The 26,981-nt window shown below is 45.1% G+C and overlaps 2 protein-coding genes across 2 annotated transcripts in view; both read left to right on the forward strand.

Annotated features, from left to right (window-relative positions):
* Positions 1-14,839, forward strand: part of gcn1 (GCN1 activator of EIF2AK4) — a 39,816-nt gene extending 24,977 nt beyond the window's left edge. Inside the window, exons 29-57 of the mRNA XM_079251331.1 lie at positions 947-1,136; positions 1,229-1,299; positions 1,407-1,572; positions 1,652-1,846; positions 1,970-2,216; positions 2,367-2,488; positions 4,035-4,149; positions 4,345-4,524; positions 4,648-4,868; positions 4,943-5,011; positions 5,098-5,236; positions 5,328-5,524; positions 6,853-6,995; positions 7,081-7,198; positions 7,294-7,509; positions 7,594-7,758; positions 9,376-9,537; positions 9,610-9,702; positions 9,790-9,933; positions 10,046-10,315; positions 10,421-10,534; positions 11,311-11,541; positions 11,621-11,814; positions 12,284-12,398; positions 12,736-12,832; positions 13,069-13,217; positions 13,581-13,691; positions 13,890-14,111; positions 14,203-14,839. Of these exons, the coding sequence (XP_079107457.1) occupies positions 947-1,136; positions 1,229-1,299; positions 1,407-1,572; positions 1,652-1,846; positions 1,970-2,216; positions 2,367-2,488; positions 4,035-4,149; positions 4,345-4,524; positions 4,648-4,868; positions 4,943-5,011; positions 5,098-5,236; positions 5,328-5,524; positions 6,853-6,995; positions 7,081-7,198; positions 7,294-7,509; positions 7,594-7,758; positions 9,376-9,537; positions 9,610-9,702; positions 9,790-9,933; positions 10,046-10,315; positions 10,421-10,534; positions 11,311-11,541; positions 11,621-11,814; positions 12,284-12,398; positions 12,736-12,832; positions 13,069-13,217; positions 13,581-13,691; positions 13,890-14,111; positions 14,203-14,328 (4,582 nt within the window). The 3' untranslated portion in view covers positions 14,329-14,839. The remainder of the gene's footprint in view (positions 1-946; positions 1,137-1,228; positions 1,300-1,406; positions 1,573-1,651; positions 1,847-1,969; positions 2,217-2,366; positions 2,489-4,034; positions 4,150-4,344; positions 4,525-4,647; positions 4,869-4,942; positions 5,012-5,097; positions 5,237-5,327; positions 5,525-6,852; positions 6,996-7,080; positions 7,199-7,293; positions 7,510-7,593; positions 7,759-9,375; positions 9,538-9,609; positions 9,703-9,789; positions 9,934-10,045; positions 10,316-10,420; positions 10,535-11,310; positions 11,542-11,620; positions 11,815-12,283; positions 12,399-12,735; positions 12,833-13,068; positions 13,218-13,580; positions 13,692-13,889; positions 14,112-14,202) is intronic.
* Positions 14,840-15,617: 778 nt separating this feature from the next.
* On the forward strand, positions 15,618-26,981 carry rab35b (RAB35, member RAS oncogene family b). Its single transcript, XM_079251102.1, has 6 exons — positions 15,618-15,868; positions 18,955-19,005; positions 19,107-19,230; positions 25,061-25,185; positions 25,301-25,425; positions 25,990-26,981. The coding sequence occupies exons 1-6, from the start codon at positions 15,817-15,819 to the stop codon at positions 26,116-26,118; spliced, it is 606 nt and encodes a 201-aa protein (XP_079107228.1). The 5' UTR covers positions 15,618-15,816; the 3' UTR covers positions 26,119-26,981.

Here is a 26,981-nt window from a genome sequence, read left to right on the forward strand (position 1 = left end):
TCGGTGGGCGGTTCCTACTGTCGCCATGTTGGCAGGGGCATGCGTGTTGTCTCACCCGGAAAATACAAATATGGGCAAAGAGGTGGAGCTGAGAGGGGGGCTGTGAGTGTCATGGTGGATGATTGACATCGAGCGAACTCCGAGCCGCCTGTAGCTAAGAGCTAACCGAGCTAACCCTGAGATAACAGAAGCTAACCAGCTAACGGAGGTAAGCGAGCTAAAGCTAAGTCACGTTGTTAACCAGCTAAAAACTGCGGTTGTTTTACGTTCTTCTTTTACGTTCTTACTGTCAATCAAAAGGACACGCCCCTAAAAATGCAGAACTTTAAGATTAAATTACTTTTAAACGGGCGAGTTAGAAAAAAATTCACTCCCCCCACAGCTGTCATGAAGGTAAACCTGACCTATTAAATCTAAAATTGATTTTTGTACCAGGCTGTAAACATGTTTATTTCTGCTGTGAAGTTGGTCTTTTTAACATGGGAGTCTATGGGGATTTGCTCTGTTTTGCAGCCCCTAGTGGATGAAGGGGGAACTGCAGTTTTATGCACCGCATAGGCTTCAGTTTTAACCGCTGGAAGCTCCGTCCATCTTTCATATACAGTCTATGGTCAGAATGCAGGTTATATAACACCTCATTTTACTCCCAGTCATGATTCCAGTGGCGTCCTGTAACACCATGATACAGGAAGTTGCTCTCTCTAAGAGCTGCATTGACCTGAACTGATGATGTATTTTAGATATTAACAGCAGTGTCAAGCTCAGCGTTGGCACCCAGTCCCGGTGAAAGCATGGAGTCGCCCTGATGACTCTCACCGCTAAGACCTAAGGCTGCTTTCAGCTTCTTTAATGGTCTTTTGTCTTTGCTGAACGTTACTTTCCACATGTTGGCGAGTGGAAAAGCGCCTGAGCTGATGGAGCTGACGTCTTGCCTTGTCCTTCTCAGACTCTGGGAGTCTCTGGATCTGGAGTTGGTCCCTGAGATCTGCTCCCTGCTGATCGGAGACATCACTCACCACGAAGAGGCCATCCGATCTGCTGCAGCAGAAGCTCTGTCCAGTGCCGTGTCCCAGTACACAGACCAGTCTGCTTCAGTGCTCGGCCAGCTCACAGAGCTCTACCATCAGAAGCTTTATGTGAGACTTTGTGCTTCTCCCAGCTTTAAAAACCACTTGATGCACGCGGCCACCTCAATAAAAAGTGTTTTTGTTTTGTTTCCCTCCTGAAGAGGCCCCCCCCTGTGCTGGATGCACTCGGTAGAGTCATCTCTGAAGCTCCACCTGACCAGTGGGAGGCCAGGTAGAAGACGTGCAAACACACGGGTCAAGCTGTGGTCTGAGTGTGTGTGAGCCCAACACCAGCTGAGTTTTCCTTCTGGGTCTTGTCTTGCCGTTTGTCTGCATCAGGTGTGGCATCGCTCTGGCTCTGAACCAGCTGTCTCAGTACCTGGACGAGTCCCAGGTCACTCCTCTCTTCCTGTTCTTTGTCCCTGATGCTCTGAATGATCGCCACACCGAGGTGCGCCGCTGCATGCTGGATGCTGCCCTCTCAGCGCTCAACACACACGGGAAGGTACCGCTCGCTTTCTTTTTGCTTAAATTCCTTTTTCCCCATCAGCTGTTGTTCGCTCATGCTCCTGCTTCTGTATCAGGACAACGTCAGCTCCCTGCTGCCGGTGTTTGAGGAGTTTCTGAAGAACGCCCCACAGGACGCCAGCTATGACTCCGTCCGTCAGAGTGTGGTTATTCTCATGGGATCCTTAGCCAAACATCTGGACAAAAGCGACCCCAAAGTCAAACCCATTGTGGCCAAGCTCATCACTGCTCTGTCCACACCTTCACAGCAGGTAAACGAGTCTTCCTGCACCTCATGTAGCATTTAAAGCTCATATTTATATTATTATGTGTACAGATCCTGTTGAATTAGAAGTTCAGTGCATCACCTGATACAGTTTACAATCCCCCACCAGGTCCAGGAGTCGGTGGCCAGCTGCTTGCCTCCTTTAGTTCCTGCCATCAGGGAGGATGCTGCAGGAATTGTGCGGAACCTGCTACAGCTCCTGCTGGAGAGTGATAAATATGCAGAGAGGAAGGGAGCCGCATATGGACTGGCTGGACTGGTCAAAGGTCTTGGCATCCTGGCGCTCAAACAGCAGGACATAATGACCACGCTAACTGATGCCATCCAGGACAAGAAGAACTTCAGACGGAGGGAGGGTCAGTGGGGATTAAAAACTGCTGAACTGTTCAGCCTCATGCATGTACTGCATGCTCATGAAACGATGCCGTTAAAGCCGTTAAAATGTCACCAGCACACAATCCTTTTGGTTTTTTCTCTTGTTTTTGAGCAGTTGTGTTTGTTTACAGGAGCCCTGTTTGCCTTTGAGATGCTGTGTAACATGCTGGGGAAGCTCTTTGAGCCGTACGTGGTCCACGTGCTGCCACACCTCTTGCTCTGCTTTGGAGATGGAAACCAGTATGTCAGAGAGGTGAGTGAGCCGTGGAGGGCTGCAGGCATGATGGAGACCTCTGTGGAGGACTGGGAAGGTGGTCAAATACAGACTTTGGCTTCCAGCTTGTACTTTACTGGTTTTAATGAAATGATGCAACATGTTGGACCTGGAACAGAAGAGTCCAGTCCAGTCCACTTTAGTCTACTCCAGTCCACTCCAGTCCACAGGTTATGGATGTTATACTGATCCAACACATCTGATTTAAATCATATGCTTGTCAGGTTCTGCAGTGACCCGATGGTTTGAGTCGGGTGTGTCGAACATGCTGACAGATTAAAGCTTGTTCCATCCTCCACGAGAAGCCAGAACTTTTTTCTTGTTTTCGAGGCTCCGAGAAATAAATGGCGTCATTTTGTTCTCGCGGACGTGTTTGAAGACAGTTCTCGACACATCGGGTTGGCAGAACTTTTTTCTTGCGGGGCTGCGAGAAGTATCGTGTGATTGGTTGGACATGTGAGGTGGGCGTGGTCAACACGGAGAAAGCAGGAAGCGGAGTTGCTGCTTCCGCGTTTTTACTGATGCAGGTAAAACGAATTGTTTTGATAAAACAGCTGATTGAGGTGGTGAGAAAGTGCCAACATTTCTACATGTAGCATTAAAACACTCGGACCCAGCCGCGTGCACGACCCGCCCTGCCGCGTGCACGACCCGCCCTGCCGCGGACGAAGTTGCTCGTTAAATATGAAACTGGAAAAGCAGAAACCTCCGCCAAGCACAATGTTAAAGAATCCTTTTAGAACATTCCACGATCCAAACGGTGATCCGGATCACCACCAGAATTTAATCAGTTCTTCATTTTTACATTTCCAACAACTCTTGAATTTTTTATAAAAATCCGTCGGTAACCTTTTAAGTTATCTTGAGCAAAAAGACGGCGGGAAAAACATGACCACCTTGGTGGAGGTAACAACCGGGTTCATGGCACATAAAGCAGACATGGCCCCCCGCAGTGACCCCTCCCCGCTGCGGACCTGACGAACAAGAGGTTTTTTCTTGTTCTTGCAGCCTTGAGAACAAGAACTCAGTTCTTGCTTCTCGTGGAGTATTTAACAAGCTTAAGCAGAAGAAACACAGCAATGATCACAATGTTCTGTTTGTCCTTTTCATTGAACCCGTTACAAGATAATCATTTCAGTCTTCTAGAGTTGATTTCAGGTTAATCAGTTTATTTATTAAAGCCAGGATGATAGAGAGAATATTACAGGAAGTTTCAAGTGAAGTCGAGACGAGAAGGGCCGTTGTAGTTGTAGTTAGTTACATAAAGAGGGAAACGGCTGGATGGGTGGAAGATGAGGATGTTTTTACTCTTTACCTTAAACTTAGAAAATGAATCCAACTAAGAACATTTTCTTTACGTGTCAGTCATATCCTGCATCCATCAGTCGTCTGCGCCGGCATCTGTCTCACAGTAAACCCTCAGAGGTCTTTCTGTCTCGTTTAAATGCACCTGAGTTGGATCTGTAAAAATTCACACTTCTGTTTACCGGAGTTTAATTTCCTGCCTGATTTTTTTTCTCTCCAGGCTGCAGACGACTGTGCCAAGGCTGTGATGAGGAACCTGAGTGCCCACGGTGTGAAACTGGTCCTGCCCTCCCTGCTGGTGGCGCTGGAGGAGGAGTCATGGAGAACTAAAGCTGGTGAGGAACTCATAACGTCTCAATTATTTCAAGTTTGGCAAAAAAAAAACAAAAAACTGTTGCTTTTCATTAATGCACCGAAACGTTTCACACCGAGTCGATTTCTGCTGACGTTTTTTTATGATTGTAATTACCGTGGACATCCTGAAGGGGGCGACGGTTACCCTGTGTTTCTCTTTTCGCTCTTCCTCTCAGGATCGGTGGAGCTGCTGGGCGCCATGGCTTACTGCGCTCCCAAACAGTTGTCCTCCTGCCTCCCGAGCATCGTGCCCAAGCTGACTGAGGTGTTGACGGATTCCCACGTGAAGGTGCAGAAGGCCGGCCAGCAGGCCCTCCGACAGATCGGCTCCGTCATTCGGAACCCGGAAATCTTGGGTAGGTGCCGCCACACACAGCCTGCTCCCCCCGTGAACTTTTAGATATTTAGTTTTGTCACATGGAAGGACATGGTAGGCGTGTCAAGCTGCAGGTGAACAACTCTGCCTTTTCTTCCCGCAGCCATCACTCCCATCCTGCTGGACGCCCTCACAGATCCGTCCAGAAAGACCCAGACTTGCCTGCAGACGTTGCTAGACACCAAGTTTGTCCACTTTATTGACGCCCCGTCCCTGGCTCTCATCATGCCCATCGTCCAGAGAGCCTTCCAGGATCGCTCCACCGACACCCGCAAGATGGCCGCTCAGATCATCGGCAACATGTACTCCCTCACCGACCAGAAGGTGCTCACACTCACCTAAACGCCACCCTTCAGGGCGGTGTTTTGAACAGGTTTTCATGGTGTTTCCTCGCACAGGATTTGTCGCCGTACCTGCCGAGCGTCATTCCTGGGCTGAAGGCGTCGCTGCTGGACCCGGTGCCGGAGGTGAGTTCAGTGTTCAGAACACAAACGTCTGCTGGGATGAGCTGCATGTGTGAAGCTGGAGCGTCGCCTCTTTCTCTCCCGTCCAGGTACGAACAGTCTCCGCCAAAGCCCTGGGCGCCATGGTGAAGGGGATGGGCGAGTCCTGCTTCGACGACCTGCTGCCGTGGCTCATGGAAACCCTGGCGTCTGAGCAGAGCTCTGTGGATCGGTCTGGAGCTGCACAAGGTCAGATCTGCTCCTCCACGCCATCCTTTGTGCTTCATACCATCCAGCAGCCGAGTGAGTCAGTGACTGACTGGTGCGGGGGTCTTCGCAGGTCTGGCGGAGGTGATGGCTGGACTGGGAGTAGAGAAGCTGGACAAGCTGATGCCAGATGTGGTGCAGACCGCCAGCAAGGTGGACATCGCGTCCCACGTCCGAGACGGCTACATCATGATGTTCATCTACCTGCCTCTCACCTTCGGGGATAAATTCACTCCCTATGTGGGACCCATCATCCCCTGCATTCTCAAGGTGCCGACCACCAAACTCTGACTCTAAACTGGTGCTGCTCCCAGTTGTGTGAAGTAGGACTGGGCGATTAATCAGATTTTAATCTCAGTACGATCTGGGTTTTCATCGATCATAAAAATAAAAGGGTGTGATTATTTTTCTCTTTGCAGTTTCCTCTCCTGCTGTCTTCAGCTGCTAATCGAGCGTCTCTGGCATTGCAGCGCTGTGCTGTAAACTCCTCCCACAGCCGCTTTGCTTTCATTCAGACACTGTTGCCAACTTGGCTTTTGTTAAAAGCGACAAATCTAGCAACTTTTACTGGAGTTATTAGAGACTTTTCTGGTGTTTTGGCGACTGACTTGAAGGCACATATTGTTCTGCAGTTACTGTAAGGAAGGAGCAGCGGGAGCCTCTCCCATCCTAAAGCACTCCCAGGCGGCCAGTCTCAGTCGGCTCCGGCTGCAGGTCAATGTAGAATAACTGCAGTAGGTTGTGGAAGTTCACCTAAACATAGTTTATGCCATTGTCAGTGACAACTGGCTGCATTATTTTCCTATACATAGTTCGGCGAGTTAAATCGCTGTAATATCCCTCCGTTACGGGGCGTTACCATAGCAACGTGTTAACCAGCTGGTTCAGATCAGCCGTCTTTTAACAGGTGAACGAGAGAAACGCGCTGCAGCCTGACAGCGGTTGTTTGGTATAAAACGTACATCGAGGCCAACGTAAAATAGTTCCTATATAAGCGGTAAAAGCGGATTAATAAACTCGGAACCGTACATTAGACGGTTATAATGCACGACACGGAGTCTAGAACTCCACGACGCGCAACGTTGTTTCATCCTTAATTATATCTATTCAGTTTGTCAAGACAAAGCTTCATGTTATTTGTTTGATTTCTAAAATATGTGGAATCCCAAAGACATTGTTTAATGTTAAATAAATTCATGTTGTTTAAAATACTGGATAATTGTGTTTAATAATTGAGATCTCAATTTCAGTCAAAGTAATGGTGATTATAATTTTTGCTATACTCGAGCAGCCCTAACATCCAGCGAGGCCAACATAAAATAGTTCCTATATAAGCGGTAAAAGCAGATTAAACACTCGGAACCGTGCATTAGACGATTATAATACGCGACACGGAGTCTAGAACACCACGACGCGCAGCGTTGTTTAAAAATACTGGATAATCGTGTTAAATAATCGTGATTATAATTTTTGTCATAATCGAGCAGCCCTGGTGTGAAGAGAGTTTTAATGCTGGACATCTGCCAGTGGAGCAGATGTGAAGATGCCGTCTCGCTGCAGCTCAGCGACCCGTAACCGCTCTGCCTCTGCTCCTGCAGGCTCTGGCGGATGAGAACGAGTATGTGCGAGACACGGCTCTGCGAGCCGGCCAGCGGATCATCAGCATGTATGCCGAGACCGCCATCGCGCTTCTGCTTCCGGAGCTGGAGCAGGGCCTGTTTGACGACCTGTGGAGAATCCGGTCAGAGGCTGGAACGTGTTGCAGATTAATAAGCGACCACTTGCATGTCAGCTAACTGTGGATCTTTGTTTCTGGTGGTTTTTAGGTTCAGTTCTGTCCAGCTGCTGGGAGACCTGCTGTTCCACATCTCTGGAGTAACGGGGAAGATGACCACAGAAACGGCATCGGAGGATGACAACTTTGGAACGGCTGCATCCAATAAGGTGAAAACATCCGTGTTGCTGTTTCCATGGTAACCTCCCGTCACAAAGACGAGGCGTCCACATGTTGACTCAGCGTTGGCGTTTTTCCTCCGCAGGCGATTATTTCAGCCCTGGGAGCTGAGCGGCGTAACCGTGTGCTGTCAGGACTCTACATGGGGCGCTCCGACACCCAGCTGGTGGTCCGACAGGCTTCCCTCCACGTCTGGAAGATTGTGGTGTCCAACACGCCCAGAACTCTGAGAGAAATCCTCCCAACGCTCTTCACTCTCCTGCTGGGCTTCCTGGCTTCTACCTGCCCTGATAAGAGAACTGTACGGCGACACTTCCCGCTCAGTGCCGGATTGTTGTAAAAAAAAAAAAAAACCCAAAGTCTGACTTTGTGTGTGTTGTTTTAGATTGCTGCTCGAACGCTGGGCGATCTGGTGAGGAAGCTCGGAGAGAAGATTCTTCCTGAGATCATTCCCATCCTGGAAGACGGGCTGCGCTCAGATAAGAGCGATGAGAGGCAGGGCGTCTGCATTGGTCTCAGTGAGATCATGAAGTCCACCAGCAGAGATGCAGTGAGTCACACAGACGATGGAAAACACACATTTCTCCCAGATTGTTGGTGGATCAACTGGGTTTTTCCCACTTTGTGGTAAAATCAGGCAGGAGGACTTGACAACAAAAATGAGCAATCTTAACCTTTTAAAGGTCGACCAAATGCCAAGTTTTTATTTAACCCTTATACACACACACACACACACACACACACACACACACACACACACACACACACACATATAACTTGTGTATTTTACTGTATGATGTAGTACAAAATGTATCCACCAGGGGCAGTAGAGAGCTGTCACATGGTGTACAACAGGGCTTTGAGCAAAGTGTTTTCTATAAAATGACGCAAAATGTCTCAGACTGTATGTAGGAAATATGATAATAGTTTATTAAAGGGTTAATATAAAGAAAACACACTGAACTTGAGAAGATTCTGACTCCGTGAGTTTACATGGGAGTTTTTAATTCCTGTTTAATTCAGAATAAAAGTTAATTCTGCTTTAAATTGATGAAAAACAACCATGTAAACACTTCCTAATGCGAGTTTCTATTCAGATTAAAACTTAACTCCTATGTAAGTGTCTGGTTTATTCGCATTTTAATTCATAACTATTTAATTCCTCTGTCATGTAAACCTTCATTCCTCTCTAAGTTAATTCTGGTCGTTCTGAGCATGCTCGTTACCTTGTCCTGTCCCGATGACACGCGTTGTTTTACCTCCTGTGTTCGGTGGTCTATCTTTCTTCTTCTTCTCAGTTGCTGCAGAAAGTGAAGTAGTATGCTGGTGTTGAGCTGCTACTTCACATTTATAATAAAAATAGCGGCAAAACTGGTACTTATTATGTAGTTTTTACAAGTTAGGACTGAAAAGACGAGAAGCAGGGAGTCAACTTTGTTTATTTCCGGTATACGTCATACGTCACGTGCACCCTCTGTCCAATCAGAACCATTCTCAACCCGCCGCTCTAAAGAGGAATTACGTAAAGACGTGTGTCATGTAAGCCTTCATATAGGAAAATATGTTAATTCCGAATGATCAATTCCAAATTAAAAAACATCCTGTAACCGTCGCCGCTGTAAAGTGAAATAAATGCTGTAATCCACTTTGTAAAATGTCCTAACAGAAATGTAGACCTGCCAGTTTGGCTTCTGGAGAAGTGATAAATATCCTAAAATATGCTCAATGCTTCTTTCTACTTTATTTCTTTCTTAAAAATCAATAATAATGATTTATATATTGCATTTCTTGGCATGTAGAGTACTTGACAATCCATTATTCATTCACACCTGGTGTGAAGCTACATGTGTAGCCTCAGCTCCTGGGGCAGAATGCCATGCCACCCCACACCGCCCACATCTTCATCCAAACATCTGTAACGGACAGATCGACCAGGATGAAGTGGGAACACCACCAGGTGTTATGGGACAACCTGCTCCACCACCTGAGCCGCTGCCGCCCCCCGCTGTACTGTGTGAACCCCTGCAGTCGTAATTCTTCATTCAGAAGAATCGTTTTCATTGTTTTGTCTCTCATAGCAGGGATATAAGATTGTAGGACTTGTTGGCAGGAACTAAAACTTTAGACCACCACAGTCAGACATTATTAACCTAGTGACGTCCCGTAGGTCCTTGTTTTCTCCGAGTCGCTGGTCCCCACAGTCAGGAAGGCCCTCTGTGACCCTCTGGAGGAGGTTCGAGAGGCTGCAGCCAAAACATTCGAGCAGCTTCATGCAACCATCGGACACCAGGCGCTGGATGACATCCTGCCGATGCTGCTCAAGCAGCTGGTGAGTCACAGGAAGCGTAGATGTTGCAACGAATCAGAGCAGGATCTAAAAACACGCGCTGTGATTTTCCAGGATGATGAGGAAACGGCGGAGTTCGCTCTGGATGGCCTGAAGCAGGTCATGGCGGTGAAGAGTCGCTCCGTGCTGCCATACTTGGTTCCGAAGGTAAGCCGTCACTCAGCTGATCTTAACGCAGGTCTGCACAGCGTCTCGTTTTGTTACTAAAGTGAATGTTGTCTGCGGTTGTACCAGCTGACGGCGCCGCCGGTGAACACCAGAGTGTTGGCGTTCCTGTCGGCCGTGGCTGGAGATGCTCTGACCCGCCACCTCGGGGTCATCCTGCCCGCCCTGCTCTCCTCTCTAAAAGGAAAGCTCGGAACAGAGGAAGAAGTACAGGTGTGTTTTCTCCCTCCCTCGTGCTCATATATTTATTTACTTCGGGGGCCGTTCGTCAGCACCTGTTTTGTTCTGCGACAGTAACTGAATGAATCTGTCCGGCTTGATCCAGGAGTTGTGCAGCTGCCAGACCGTCATCCTCTCTGTGGAGGACGAGGTGGGCCAACGCATCATCATAGAAGACCTGCTGGAGGCCACACGAGGCGCCGACCCCGGCCTCAGACAGGCCGCCGTCACCATCCTCAATGCTTACTTTGCTCGTACCCGCCTGGACTACAGCGCCCACACCCGCACCCTCTTATCAGGACTCATCCGCCTTCTGAACGACTCCAATCCCGAGGTTCTGTCTCAGAGCTGGGACACCATCAACTCTATCACCAAGGTGTGCTGCTATGAGCATGAGCGACTCTACACGTGCTGATGTCTCTACATTAGCTGGTTTTGTATCTAAGACTGATCATTAAATGTGTGTTTGTGTGTTCTGTAGAAGCTGGATGCAAGCAGCCAGCTGGCTCTAATCGATGACCTCCACCGGGACATTAGATCCGTATCTGGAGACGTGAAGGGTCAACACCTGCCTGGCTTCTGTCTGCCCAAGAAGGTAGGAAGTAGGGGTGGGAAAGTCAAATCGAAAAATCAAAAAATCGGGATTTTTCTTTGCTTCACAATTTACTTCACAAAAAGATATTTTGTTAAAAAAAATCTTTTTTTTTTTCAACAAAAATTGGATTTTTTTTTTAAACAAAATATCTTTTTTTTTTCTCTCAAACAAATAAAAATAATCCAATATAGAATTTTTGTCATTTTTATTGATCTGTTAACTTGTCTTCTTGGGCGTTAAGCAGCAGAATGATGGTCTGGCTACTGTGTTGTTTTCTCATTGAAATGAAGAAAAATGACGAGCAAAAAACAAGTTTTATACATTTATTTTGTATTTAATCTACAAAAATCAGCAATATTAAAGAATTGTGAGAATCGCAATACAAATCGAATCGGCGCCCAAAAATTTGGAATCGAATCGGAAAAAAAAAGCGTATCGTCACAGCCCTAGACGTAGGCCGTTAACATGAGGACGTTGTTGCAGCAGAATGAAAACACGTCTGTGGGTGTCACGCCGCAGCAGCTAGTCTGGCTAAATCTGGCCAGGTTTTAGTTTTAGACCAGAACAGATGAAAAGCATCACAAGGCGCCTAACAGATGTCCTCCAAGTCATCCTCCTCCATTGAGTTGATTTAGAAGTCCATTTAAAAGTGAGATGTTTCTTCACACTTCAGAAAAGAAACTATTTGATTGTTACAGACTGAAGAAACTTCCAAAGTCTTGACTGGGTGGAAGGAAGTTTGCCTTTACCAGGTCTGTCTGTCTTTGCTTCCGTAGGGTGTGACCTGTATCCTGCCGGTCCTGAGAGAAGGTGTCCTGACTGGCAGCCCTGAGCAGAAAGAAGAGGCTGCTAAAGCTCTAGGAGGGGTCATCAGACTGACCTCTCCAGAGGCTCTACGACCCTCAGTTGTCAACATCACTGGACCTCTTATCCGTATCCTGGGAGACCGCTTTGCCTGGACGGTGAAGACCGCCCTGCTGGAGACTCTGACCCTGCTGCTGGCAAAGGTCTGTAGCGCCGTCCTCCAACAGAACCTCCTCTGAACATCATCAGAAGCGTAACCTCTGGAGTGTGTCCCTCCACCAGGTGGGCATTGCCCTGAAGCCCTTTCTGCCTCAGCTGCAAACCACCTTCCTGAAGGCCTTGCAGGATTCCAGCCGTGCGGTGAGACTGAGGGCTGCCGAGGCACTGGGTCAACTGGTTTCCATCCACACAAAGGTCGATCCGCTCTTCACTGAGCAGCTCTCTGCGATCCGCAACGCCGAGGACTCTGGAGTCAGGTCGGTCCCCCGATGGCGTCTGGTTCAGTTCATTCACTGCTACTGTTTTCATTCGAGCCTTTTGTTCTGGTTCCAGCTTGGCTTTCGGTGTCAGCAGGTCATACTTCTATAAGAATTTACAATATTTGACCGACAAGCTGCTTCTTAGATGTGTGAAATATATTCATTGCATCATTCACCCACCAGAGAGCAACGTTTTAACAGTTTCATGTCTGACTCTCTGTACGTCTGATAACACAATTTATGGGATCATATTTCTTTTTTAACTGACTTGTGGTCAAAAAAACGACTTTGGTGAATAAATGTGAAGCTATTAAAGAACTGAGATCCGTCTAGAAACCGCATGAATCCCACGAGACGCGCTTCATTCTTAACGCATGAACAGTTCAGCGGTCTGGTTCAGGATTGTTGTGAAAACAGAGTTTCATAAAGACCGATGTTTTCACGGCTTCGTCATCTTTGTCCGCAGAGAGACCATGCTCCAAGCCTTAAGGTTCGTCATCCAAGGAGCCGGATCGAAGGTGGACCCAGCCATTCGCAAGAACATCTCCGTCACATTACTGGGCATGCTGGGACACGATGAGGTATGATGGGGGGAGGAGATGCAAGCAGCATCAAGCAGAGCTAGGAGGACTGAGTCTGTAGCAACACATCCACCTTTCCACCGCAGGGTCTGCAATAGTTACACAAAGCATTAAGTAAGAGACAATTAAACAAATGTTGTGTGTTTAAGCACTAAGAGATTCACTGAGGAACGCTCGGGGCGTCATTTCATCTCTGATCAGCGTTGAAAAAACGGATGTCAGACGAGAGGATGTGGTTTTATGAAAAGGTGGTTTTCAGCCTTCGTGTCACTTTGAGAGTAAATGACAAAACCTCTGACTGTCTGGTGTGTGTGTTTCTGTGTGTGTTTGTGTGCAGGATGCAACCCGTGTGGCTTCAGCCGGGTGCATCGGTGAGCTGTGTGCCTTCCTGTCAGACGACGAGCTGAAGAGTGTGTTACATCAACATGTCTTGGGTTTGTACTGATCTTTACAGCAAAGATCTCCCGTCTTCTTTCTGCAGAGTGAAAATCACACTTAATACAAGCAAAAAAACAGTTTTTATGTCCGTTTTGTAAACATGTTTACTGCAACACATCACTAAGTCCAAAATGATCGCTGTGTTCAAAGCCGGACTTTGCCTGTGTGTGTTGTTAACTGTACATAAGCTTGATGGGAAAAGTATGAACGACTGTTTCTCTGCCTCCCACAGCGGACATGTCTGGTGTCGACTGGATGGTGCGTCATGGCCGCAGCTTGGCTCTGGCCATCGCTGTAAAATCTGCCCCTGAAAAGCTGTGTGGGAAGGAGTACTGCGACACTGTGACAGAGATGATTTTGGCCAACGCCACTGCTGACAGGGTGGGCGGCGTGTTCAGTAGCAGGAATACGTCTCACTTTTTAAAACCGGCTAGCAAGGGAAACGAGCTGTGGTTTTATTCAGTGCTGCACGCTAACACGGTTCCTCAGCTGGAAGCATCGACTTCCTGGAGTTTCGGCTTCTTTGCTCAACTGCTTGAATCTTACAGCAGCTCTTCCAGGAAGTCACAACTGGCTTAGAAATCTCCAGCCAAGTGTCCATTTTTTTATTTTAAATGGATAAAACAGAATATGTCAGACATAAAGACATCTTTTACTTTTAGATTTACTCTAGAGATCTGAATAAATTAGCATGAATGAGCATGAACGAACTGGTCCAGTTAGTTACAGTGCCATGTCTTCCAGATTCCCATTGCTACCAGTGGGATCAGAGCGATGGGATACCTGATGAGGCATCATCTGAGGACAGAGGGAAGTAGCAGCGTTTCACAGCGCACCATCACACAGTTTGTGAAGGTGAGATCTTCATTCACCTGATAAGGACTCTTTACTTTCGGTTACATTAATGCTAACCAGCCGCTAAGAGTCATACTGTTAATGCAAACATCCATAAAGCTCATGAATAAAATCTAATCATTTTAATTCCTCTTGAGAGAATTTTGCTGTAAAAGTGAGTTTTTCTGGTGGCAAACGTTGTCGGTGTGACCCCCCCAGTGTCTTCAGAATCAGTCCAGTGACATCAGACTGGTGGCAGAGCGGGTGCTGTGGTGGGTTTTCAGAGACCCATCAACGCCCACCATGGAAACCAGTCTCATCAAGCCCTTGCTGAAAAGTCTGTTGGACAATACAAAGGATAAGAACACGACTGTGAGAGCCCAGAGCGAACACACCATCGTCAACCTGTTGCGACTGCGCCAAGGCGAGGAAACCATGCAGGTGAGCGTTCGGCTTCCTTGCCGTTTCTTTACATTGTCCTCTGTAGTCGGAGCACTTTCTGATTTGAAACGATTTCTTCTGTGCATGTCAGGCTGTCACGGCCATTTTGGACTCTGCAAGTAACGACCTACTGTCTGAGTGTCACCGCCGATCGTTGAAGAAGATCGCCAGCCTGCCAGACTCTAACGAGGAGATCGATGACACCATCTTGACATGATGAAGCAGGACTTTACACCAGAAGGAGATCTGCACATGTCAACAGAAGACATGATAAATAAATCTTCAGTGTGTGAGACGCTCGGCACACCTGCTCATGCTTTGCCCTGCCTGAGCAGAGGCTGTGATGGGTTGTTTTGACTAATTTTTTCCCCCCAAATTTGTTTTTTTCCTTTCTTTTCTTTTTTTTTTTTTTTTTTTTAAATCCGCAGAACACTTTACAATAATTGTTTTAGCGACCTTCAAGCCCAAAATCTTGTTTCTTTTATTGTGTGTACATGCAGGTTATTCTCCTGCAACAAACCTAATTTGGAAGTTGAAATGCCAAATCTGTTTTGATATCTCAGTGTTTTGCTACTTATTTTACTGAACTGACTTCAAGCATTTAGGATGTCACTGAAATGAAACAGCAACCCTGTCTTTCACATTGATTTGGACTTTGTGTATGAGAGTTGTTTGGGGAAGGCAACCTCTTATGAGACAAATCATTCTTATCAGCGATACTGTTGTACAAAGACAATGAAATAAAAAATAAAAAAAAAGATCTTGATTTGATTATGTGTTTGTAATATTTTGAAACTTTTTACTTTAAGCTTTAGGGAAGAGTCACAGACTAATCCCTGTTTTTGGAAGACGTGCTGGATTCATGGATCAATTAGTATCTAAAGAAGTAACCGATCCATCTTATGCCACTTATCCGGGGTCGGGTTGCGGGAGCAGAAGCCTAAACAGAGAAGCCCAGACTTCCCTCTCCAGCCACATTTGCCAACTCTGCGGGGATCCCAAGGTGTTCCCAGGCCAGCTGAGAGATATAATCCCTCCAGTGTGTCCTGGGTCTTCTCCCAGAGGGACGTGCCTGGAACACCTCATCAGGGAGGCATCCAGGAGGCATCCTGACAAGATGCCCGAGCCACCTCAACTGGTTCCTCTCGTGCGGAGGAGCAGCGGCTCTACTCTGAGCCCCTCCCGGATGACCGAGCTCCTCACCCCATCTCTAAGGGAGAGCTCCGCCCAGAAGTAACCCCAGCTTTCATTATATGTTAGTATATGGCCATATTATTTAGATACAGTTAGTTAAACAAATGGGTAATATTTATGTAATCTATTAGATGGTTTGACTGTTTTGGTAAGTGTAAGAGTCCACGCGCAGCGTGTCGTCAGTGCGCCGGGACGCCGCGCTGCTGTCGCCCGAGTCTGCGCAGTGACGCCGGGTCACGCTTGGGCGCAGCTCCACAAGAGGAGGAAGCGGAGTTTCCGGCTGTTTGTAGCGGAGGGAGAGGACTGCTGACGCCGAGAAAAGAAACACCACTGCTCCGGGGTTTGGATTCTCACGCGTCGCTAGTGGCAGTTTTCTTTCATATAGGGGGATCTGGGGGCTGGAGATTTTTAAAAAAAAATTATTTTATTTTATTTTTCGGACCAAGAGAGTCGGAACAGCAAAGCAAGCGAAGAAGCGCCACAAAGCGGGGGTGAGCTACCAGCTGCCGGCATGGCCAGGGACTACGATTACCTCTTCAAGCTGCTCATCATCGGTGACAGCGGTAAGCCGATGCCGGGGATACGGGACGGGAAGTGGGCCTTTTCATGTACTTTTATTTTCTTCCTTTTTTCATAGACCTCAGAGGAAGCTGAAGCACTGCCACATGACCTGCATGTACCGCCCTGACATATCTACGCTGTGTTGTTTTTAATATTTTATGCATGGGAGTGCTTTGTGAAATGTACACATCCGCCATGTTTCTGTGGCAGTGACAGGGCGGAGGTTGTGTGTCCGGTCCGGGCATGTCAGGCCGGATACCGCCTTCAGGTTTATGGGGCCCGTCTTTTCAAGTCTGTTGGTTTTGTTCATGTTTTGGGTGATGCTTCTGACCTGCCTCCATAACAAAACCCACCTTGTGACCTAAAAACCGCCCCGGGAGCTCTAGTAGCTCACATTAGCTGTGTGATGTTGGCTAGCTGACAGCTAGGCTAACAGCATTAGCTTTGTAATGTTGGCTAGCTGACAGTTAGGCTATCAGCATTAGCCTTGTAGTGTTGGTTAGCTGACGGCAAGGCTAACATCAGTATTAGCTTTATAATGTTAAATAGCGGACAGCCAGGCTAACATCAGTATTAGCTGTGTAATGTTGGCTAGCTGACAGCTAGGCTAACAACAATAGCTTTGTAATGTTGGCTAGCTGAAAGCTAGACTAACATCTGTATTAGCTGTGTAATGTTTGCTAGCTGACAGCTAGGCTAACGGCATTAGCCTTATAATGTTGGATAGCTAACATCATCATTAGCTCTGTAATGTTGGCTAGCTGGCAGCTAGGCTAACATAAGCATTAGCTGTGTAATGTTGGCTAGCTGACAGCTAGGCTAACAGCATTAGCTCTGTAATGTAAGCTTAGCTGACATCTAGGCTAATGTCAGTAAGTCAAGCTTGCTAATGAAGGTAATTATTTCTTACACTCTGGTCAGGTTCAGAAGCTTGTGTGTCAAAAAGTAGACTTTTTTTTTTTCTTTTTTTTCCATTTTTTTATTTGTTCTTTTTTTAGACTTTAAAAAAAAATTATTCTTGTTCTTTTCTGCATAATTTTATTTGATGTCTTTATTCATTTTTAATTTTTATATCTTTTATGTATATGTAGATATATTTGTTAGACTGGAAGTTTTGTTAATCAAAACTGTGATGGTTCAACGTTTGACTCTCAGGCTAGGAAACGTTCAACTTAAATTCTTGTTTCAGCCTCCTGTAGTGATGGCAGTGAGGTCTTGAAAGGTATCATCATCCCACAGAGTACGCACAGCCTCTTTTGGACAATCCCTTCCTTCTTCTGGAAGGAAGAATTGACGCTTTGGACTCTTGGTGACTATCATAAACAATACCGGAACCTGATTTAGACTACATGTTGTTAATTGCAAGAAGATATGGCTAACTTTGTTAAGCCTCCTAACAACTACTCTTTAGCACATGACAGTTCTGTGTAAAGGCCCTAACAATGCCTTTTCTTTTGTTTTCTGTCTCTTTCGCATCCACTTGTTCTGAAAATTCTACTTTCTTTAATATAAAAAAAAAAAAGTAGACTTTTGTCTGTATGAGTGTATCAAGCGGACAAAGCTGGGTTTAGTTGTAGCAGATTGTGTTGTTAGCTGGTTAGCACGCAGGTCGCAGCTACTTTGTGGTAGAAGCAACTTCTGCACTGCAGAAGTTGCTTCTCATCCAGCCAGTTAAACTAAACTGAAGTGATACTATAAGTTGTCAGTATCAGTCACTGAGGAAATTGCATATATCCAAAGCTTGTGGGATTAAATACAAATGAGTATGTGTTCATTTAGAACATTTAACTCCTTTTGTTGTGTTAAATTTCATGACAATCTCACAGCCACAGGTGGATAGGTATTAGAGATAGTGTACATGTGAATGGAGCTACTTGACTTAGTAATTCTATTTCACCCTCTTTAGAAGTGGAGCCTTGTCCCGCTGGAGGTCTTTGTGAGCCATGATCTTTGCCTTCATTTACAGCCCCAGTCCTGGCAGTGCAACCCCATCAGCTGGCTGCTCCTGCTGCAGGACAAGGCAGCACAGCAAGCCCTTCACTGCATCTCACACACAGGGTCTAGTGTCCCCTCAGCTGCAGCATGCCTTTTCAACTGTTTGCAGTTTTGTACAGAGGTTGTTTGGAAAAGATTTAGCGACATTATGTGCCAATAGATATGATTTTCCAGGCATGACAAGACTAACCACTGCTTCGCTCAACTTGTTTTGTTGAGCCAGTACACATGATAAGTGACTCGAGATTACATATCAGTCCCCGGATTGTGTTCATTTCTCTTATGACGATGAAATTCTGTGAAGCATTTCATTGTATTTACTGTCATCCAGCAGGCAGCGTCCAGGTTGCAGGATGGTGGAAGTGTCTCGGGTTATTCTGTTACTGATACGTTTAAGTGTGCTGGTTTATTGGAGACGCTGATTGTCTTTTTAACCAGATGGGTGGAAGGTTTGGCATATTCAGGTTACTGATGCCTCCTCTTTGTGAAGCTTTTGTTTTTTGCCTGTTTGAACTAAACTCTGCTGTCTAGAGATCACAGGAACCAAAGAGCTTTCTATTATTGGGAGAAGTCAAACATTAGAGGACAAAGGGTAGGAGTAGCAACGGGCCTGTTAGCAGAGTCTTAAGCTCCAGCTGTAAACCAGGCAGGTGATTCTACTGATATATGGCAGTTTGTTGTCTTTCTTTTGTGGATTTCACCGCCTCTTCTGTGGTCTGCTGCTACAGTCGCTGTTCTTGTTTGGCTGTAAACTTAATTCAAATTAAAATACAGGGTGTAGCCGAGGTTATCTCACCCCCACCACACTGTGCAAGCTCAATATGTATGACTTTGACTGTATTTCTTGAAGAACTCGTTCTTTCGATGCACAAGATGTGGATGTTTTCTCCCACATATGATGTTGCTAAGTTTTGACAAGTGAAACCAAAACCTGTCTCACAGTTGCACCTGTGTGCTTCATAAACCCCCCAGAAGTCCTGAGGCTGCTTTACAGGAGATATATAGAGTATAGATATGTTCCTGCGTATTTCTTTGCTCTGTGTGGAAACCTGTTGCCCTCTAATCCTCATCCTGTGCTTGTGTGTCATCTCAGGAGTAGGGAAAAGCAGTCTCCTCCTTCGATTTGCAGACAACACGTTTTCAGGTGCGTGACCTCGCCTCCACTCTGGCAAATGTTCTGATTTTATTTGCTTGTTTGTTTTAAAGAAATTGTTTGTTTGCTGATACTTGTTTGCCTGTTTATAGGTAGCTACATTACCACAATCGGCGTGGACTTTAAGATCCGGACAGTGGAGATCAACGGGGAGAAGGTGAAGCTACAGATCTGGGATACAGCGGGGCAGGAACGCTTTCGCACCATCACCTCCACGTACGTAGATCCACACTCCGGCTGAGACTTCAGCGCGGGCTTTTCATCTCGGTGATTGAAGCTGAAACCCAGAAAGGCTCTTTGTGGTCTTCAGATTAGATATTATATGAGGAAGCAGTTTGCAGACAACTAAAGTAAGTTGGTGCTCACTGTGAAACTGGGTGGAATTCCCCACAGATCCTAATTACAGATGTGAGAGGGAGGCTCCTAGTCGTATACTGCTGCGCTGAAGATGGTGGCAGCTGGATGTCTCTGCCTGCTGACAGTAGTGGTGTGTGTCACACAGATTTAAAATGGCTCGCACACCTTTAAAAAGAAAATGTTAAAATTAAAGACAGCAGAAATGCTTTTCTTAAAATTCCAAAAATGCCATGACTATCCGTACAACAAAACCGTGACTTCAGCTTGGAGGATGTAGAAGTGTTTGGCCTCCAGGTGACAGAAAAACAGAATTTCATGTTGTTGTGCTGGAAATTACATTTCTTTACCATTGAGCCACATCAGACCCTAAATGTGTTCCCATTGCCAGGAGTAGTGTGTTTACTTTCCGGGCTCTTCCACTACTCTGAAGGTCACAAACCTGTAACTTAAACAGCATGACGCGATGAAATTCAGTTCAGCTTTATTTGTATAGCACCACTTCACAACAATGTTGTCACATGACACTTTACATACACATCATTTCAAGCCAATTCATACATATCCTATAATAGAAACCAACTGATTGCATCAAGTCATGACTTCGATCCAATCCCCCATCCTGAGCTGCACGTGGCGACAGTGGGAAGGAAAAAACTCCCCTTTAACAGGAAGAAAACCTCCGGCAGAACCCGGCTCAGGGAGGGCAGCCATCCGCCTCGACTGGTTGGGGTGGAGAGGACAGGAAAGACAGAACAACATGTACAACTGCACTTATTCAGGAAGACCTGCGGAAAAAAGGAGAAATAATTTACAGACGGCAATATTGGCATATATTTATACATGAATATATTAGAGAAATAGAGCGAGGTACTTCTCAGTGCATCAGGTAACATCCCCATTGCTACATAAGTAATGGTTGGCTAGACTACCCATAACTATAAGAGCAGAGAGCATAACCTGGACAGTTGGGTCTCGTACATGCAGACTCCAACTCAGGAGATGCTCATATCCTAACTATAGGAATCATGGAAAAGGAAGGTTTTCAGCTCCATCTTAAAGGTGTGGAGGGAGTCTGCCTCCTTAACCCATGGTGGGAGCTGGTTCCATAACAGAGGAGCCTGATAGCTAAAGGCCCTTCCTCCCATAGTACTCTTTGAGACTCTGGGAACCTGCAGTCTGAGAGTGAAGGGCTCTATTTGGAATATATGGAACTATAAGATTTTTTATTTAACACTGCATCCTACAGATCAGTTTATTATATTATCATAACTTCTGATACTATCAGACTAGTTACTTATTTTTAACCCGGCAGCAGAGATCTGCTCGACCCAGTCGGGTTTAGTTACCAGCTGTCCGTCCATCATTTTCTCTGTTTGCCTACGAGTTGTTGCTGTCAGTCTCTGGTAGAGACGTTTACTGTTGATTAAAGTGTGATTCTGCAATAAAACTGTGAACCATGCTTGCCGTTTTAGCTCCAACCATCACATGCCATGCAGCCTGCCATGATCTCTGCAGACAAATTTATCCTGAGGCTGAACACAGAATAAACACCTACCTTCTGCTTACAACAACCAGATATTAGGAGGTGTTGGTTGGGTTCTGATCTGTAAAAACAAACAAACTGGCTTCTGCAGCTGCGTGCTCCAGCGGTTACCTCGCTGTCCAGACCAGCAGATCCGTGGGTCTGTGTGAGAAGATTTGAAGTATCAGCAACTTTCAGGCTAGCTCTCAATAAACCCCATGACTTCATAGCAACAGGGTTGCATTGACTGTGGAAACAGAATGAGCCGAGGAAGGCGAAGCATCCAAAACATCTCAAATAAACAACATGCAGTTTGTAGCGATGGCGACTACCAACCTGTTTGCTTCATTGGAAAGTTTCTGGCGTTTCTGTGTGTGTGTGTCGAGCTGTGTGCTGCTGTTACCTTCCTAAGTTAATGTGCATCGCTGGGTGTCGTTGATAAAACATCTACATATCTGTCTCTGCAAGGGAAAGGATTTTATTCACACTGGAAGCAACATAAATATGACCCACACTTCAAACTGCAACCGTTGTTGCTGTTTGCATCATTTTATCATTTAACAGAAACAGCCGGGATGCTCTTAACGGACATTAAACTGCTTCATGACCACTCCTTACGGTGTTATCCTGAACTAGAGCAGGCGCTTCATGCTGTGCTGCTGCTAAGCTGCTGCAGCAAACACAAAGAGGAATTAAAATCTTCCAGAAAGCATGGAACCGTTCGCAGTGCTGATGCTTCAGCCCCTGAGGAGTGTGACCGTCCTAGTTTGGAAGTGCTGTCGCCAGTTGTTCTGCAGGAATCCCTCCACCAAACAGGCGACCTATTTAGGCTGATTGTTCACTGCGCTGGAGTGAAGTGGAGTGGTGTGGTGCCTCATTAGGGCCTAAATAAATGTCACTGTGGAGACGGTAGGGGCTGACCTGCTCGGACCTGAGGTGGGAAACACGTGTCAGACCCTGCTGTTGAAGCACTTTGGCGGGGGGGTTTAGCCCTGGTCCTGACTTCTGAAGTAGACATGAAACGTAAAATACAGCTTTCAGCTGCAAAAAGCAAGTCTGTTTTGAGTTTCAGACAGTAAATAAAAGGAGAGGTGTGTATTGGATTCAACAACACAGCCAAGTTTTTAAGCAGCAGAAAATTCAGTCAGCCTCACGATGAATGGAAACTCTCAGAACCAGGGAGGTTTTTTTTTTTTTGTTTTTTTTCACTGGTTAAAGACAAAAAGCTCCAAGTCAAAAACACTCTGAAACCTGCTTCAGTGTTTCCTGCTGGAAGAGTTGCCGTCGGGTTGGGCCTCATGCTTTCTGCGTTTCTCAATTTAAAGTAGTCTATTTAACCTCAATGAACACACACACACACACACACACACACACACACACACACACACACACACACACAGAGTCTTCCTCTTCTGCTCCCTGGTGGCTCATTACTGATGGACAGCTCTGTGTCCCCACACCGTCACACCAGGCAGAACGCCGACACACACAGTACTCCTGACAAAAGCTTCCTTGTGTTTGTTCGGCGCGGTGCAGTCACTCTGACCGCTGCTTTGTGGTGTGTGTGTGTGTGTGTGTGTGTGTGTGTGTGTGTGTGTGTGTGTGTGTGTGTGTGTGTGTGTGGAGCAGATGCTGGTGGCACTTCCACCTGCTCCTCCTCCTCATCATCACACTCTGACATTAAAGGTGTGCTGTCATCTTTCTCTTTAGTTTGAAATTCACTCTTTTGTGGACGATGAAGCATGAAATAAACATGAAACTTGTTTAGTTTTTAAATCTTGTGGGATGTGACGGGATTGATTACATCCAGGTTGAGATCTGTCTCCCCCTGCTGGCCAGTCCTCTCTAAAGGCACGTCGTCTAATTAGTCATAAATCTAAAAAAATGTGCAAGCGACCAACAGATGAACCTATTTTTAGCATTTTTAGCTCGTTGTTTTATTTGGGATATTTAGAAAATGTATTTATCACAGCCAGTTTCCCTGTACTTATTAGTTTTACCACAAGTATTTAAACTTGTTCTTTTAGCTAAATATTTCAGTCTTGTAAGTAACTTTCCCCACCAACATATTCACCAGTATGTTTAACTGGTTTATGAAGCAAAGCTTTGATGTGTGGAAAGTTTGGAGGATTTTTAGTCTGATCACAGGATGAATGAGAGATCTGGCAAGTTATACAAAGCTCTGTACCACTTATTTTTGTTTTTCCCAAAGATTTATTTTCTTCTTTAACATTTATTATCAGCAAAGAATTTTAATACTTTAAATTTCATTCAACAATTTCACTTTTTTTCTGCAGTGAATGAAGTGGAACAAGTCTGGCTTTACCATACGAGTTAGATTCATAGATTTATTTCAGACGGGTCAAAGTATTTAAATACATGCCTCCATCCATATACCTACATACTTACATTCATATCATCTAGGGATGTTAACATAACAAGAACTCACCATTAAATTCGATTCTGATTTTTTTTTTTGGTGGCGATTTCATTCAGAATCGATTCTCTATTCACTCAGATTATGTTCCATTCATAATCATTACATTTTAAGTAACAAGGTGCTAATTTCCCAAGTAACTTCCTTTTCCTATAAGCTTTTGTAGAGATTTAAAAACAAAACTAAATGTACAAAAAAATTTTTGCTTTTTTTTCCTTCATTTTAATGAGGAATAAAACAACCCAATAGTCAGACCATCATTCTGCTGCTTTTACGCCAGAGAAGACGAGTAGAAAGATCAATAAAAATGACGGATTTTATCAGGGATCATTTTTATTTATTTGGAAAAAATAAAAAGCTTTTTTTTTTAACAAAAATATCGATTTTAAAATTGTGAAGCAAAAAATCCGGATTTTCTATTTTTTTCAATTCCATTCCTCACTCCAAACACCTTCATACGTACAGGTTAGGGCTGGGCGATGTGTATCATTCGGACGATAGAAAATCTTTTGTTTCATATGAGGCTCTTTCGTTTACGCCACGATAAGCTGCTTTACTGCAGTATTTTAAGATATAAACAAACATGAAGGAAGACGGTAGCAGATGTGTTTCAGAGGATAATTCACTAAAAGATGACCAGCCAACCCAAACTGATGAGCTTGTTCATAAAAGAGGAGAAATTTCTGTCTGGATGCGGTTTGGATATAAAAAGACCGACGTGGAACCGACAACAGACTAGTTCACAGTCCCAACAACAGACTCCCACACAACTAACTCATTTTATCACCTGCGCAGGAATCAGGATAAAGAATACAGAATAAAGAATAGAGTCAGCGAGCAAAAGCAGTAAAAGCAGCGTGATGTGGTGGAGAAAGCTCATAATAAACTCCAGAAGCAAACACTGCAGCAGGTATTTACCTGTGAAACGTCATACGGCCATAGTTCCCCCAGATGGAAGGAGATCACTGCTGCCGTTGCCAAGCAACATCTGACACATAACTGATGACTGACACAACAGTACACAGTTTTATATGGTTATGTAAATAGTTATGGAGATATAAGACGAGCGATATCGGGATGTGAGATTTTGGTCATATCGCCCAGCCCTTATACAGACCAACAATACCCGTGTGCTCTATTAATAAGTCCAAAAAGGAGTAGGAAGAAGTTTAAATTTAGCTTGTCATCAGATTTTTATTCATCTTTAGCCTTTATCACCAGGATTTAACTGAACACGTACATGAGATAACTCCTGCTGGAAAATTACTGCATTAAAGTCTTTAAACAGAAACGAGTTACTTAAACCAAACTCGTGCAGTCAGGAGCTTCATGTCCGTTAAGCAACCATTTGTTTCTGTCGTGTTTCAGGTCAGACGATCTGTCTGCAGACAGACAAACAGAAATCTATAAAAATGCTCAAATTCAGCCAAATAAATGTTGTAAACCTGGAGGAAGAATCACATCTTGGTTTGTTTTTCCATCCATTTTCCTCGCTGTTTAATCCAGCAGAGGGTTGCAGGAAACTGGTGGGATCAACTCATGTCTCCACATTACGTTTTTGTCGGCTAACTGTCGGGGGGTAAATTATTCTTACGTATATGTAGCTGTGAAATGGTCATTTTTCTCCTTCAGTCCATGTTTCTACAGTTCTGCTGCAGCCGGCCCCGTTTAAAGGCTGAACCTGATTTATGTTTTAAAATGAATAACCGGCTGCTTCTGTGTATCTGCAGATACTACAGGGGAACGCATGGGGTCATCGTGGTATACGATGTGACGAGTGCCGAGTCTTTCGTCAACGTCAAGCGATGGTTACATGAAATCAACCAGAACTGTGACGACGTGTGCCGAATATTAGGTGAGAGCGTTTCTATCCTGTTTTTCTGGTTTACTTTAAACATCGGACTCTGCTGGAGCATGAAAACTTGCTCTCCGCCGCTTTAACGCCGCCTTTTCTTTTTTTCTTTTTTCAGTGGGAAACAAGAACGATGACCCCAACTCTAAAGTGGTGGAGACGAACGACGCGCAGAAGTTTGCAGAGCAGATGGGCATCAGCTTGTTTGAGACCAGTGCAAAAGAGAATATCAACGTAGAAGAGGTGATCCTGTGTGTGTGTGTGGGGGGGGGGCAGTAACTAATAAGGCTGTGACGATATGCTTTTGTCCCGATTCCATTCTTATTTTTTGGGCGCCGATTTGATTTAAATTGCGATTCTCACAATTCTTCAATATTGCTGATTTTTGTAGATTAAAAACAAACAAAAGAAAAATGTATAAAACTTTTTTTTTTTTTTTTGCTCTTTATTTTTCTTGATTTTAATGAAGAAAAAACATAATTTTAGCCAGACCATCATTCTGCTGCTTTAATGCCCAAGAAGACAAGTAAAAACAAAAAAAAGACAAAAATTTTTATAATGGATTATTTTCATTTATTTGAAAAAATAAATTTATTTTATTTTATTTATTTATTTTAATAAACAAAAAAAAATCGATTTTAAAATTGTGAAGCAAAAATAATCCAGGTATTTGATTTTTTTAAATTAGATTTTCCCACCCCTAGTAACTAAAGCATCCACAGTACGCCCATGGCCTTGCTCACGTCGAGGAGTTTGACGTCCGTATGAAAGCATCCGTCTGAAGTTTGGTTTCTGCTTCTTTTGCAGATGTTTAACTGCATCACGGAGCTGGTGCTACGAGCCAAGAAGGAGGTGCAAGCCAAGCAGCAACAGCAGCAACAGAACGACGTGGTCAAACTTACCCGGAACAGTAAACGGAAGAAAAAGTGCTGCTAGCAAACAGGAAGCCATCTGTATAAAAAGAAAAAAACAAACGAAGGCCGTAGGCGTCCTTTTCTTCACACACACATACACACATCATGGGACTCAGAGCATCTAAATTAAAGAGCAGATAAAGATTTAATGAATATAAGGTGAAAGATTAAGAAAAAATGAATAAATAAATGGAAAAATGTCCCCTTTGGACAAACTAATCATGAAGACTTTAACAAAAGAAATGTACAGATTTTTTATTAGATGTCAGATCAAGTTTTATTTGGAATTCAGCAGATGGGTGCTGTTGAGCTTAGGTCCATAATGCTCACATCTCTTCCCACGTTATCTCCGTTTTCTTCCATCAGTACGTCATCTCTCCTCATTCCACTGCACACGGGACATTCAGAGGAGGCGCAGGAGGAGGAGGGCTCCCCTTTTCCTGCATTTAGTTGGTCCTAGGTTTGTTTGTTTTCAGGGGGGAGGGGCTGCTGCTGCAGACGGAGATGGTGTGGAGGTTCAGATGAGGAAGAGTGAAGGTGTCAGGACGGCTGTAGAGCTCGGAGGTTTTCTGGCTCCGGCGTTCCCAACAGATCCCAAACTGCTGGGTTTTATTTGAGCCTGACGGGGATTAAAACCTCACTGGGGACGATTTGGTCGACGACCTTTAGCAACGGATCCAACGGACAGAACTGGTGACTCGGTATGTTCTCTGCATTTTGCCAAGCCTTCCCAGCATCTGCCCTCTGACTCCCAGTATCATCATTCAGTCTGATCTTTAAAGCGCATCGGAGCCCACAAACCGCTCCCACAGCTCTGAGTGCACCGTTCTCTGCAGGCTTATTTTAGTTGTTTTTCTTTTCTTTTTCCTTTTTTACACACTGATA

The sequence above is a fragment of the Telmatherina bonti genome, assembly GCF_933228915.1.
Source record: "Telmatherina bonti genome assembly, chromosome: 13".
NCBI lineage: Eukaryota > Metazoa > Chordata > Actinopteri > Atheriniformes > Telmatherinidae > Telmatherina > Telmatherina bonti.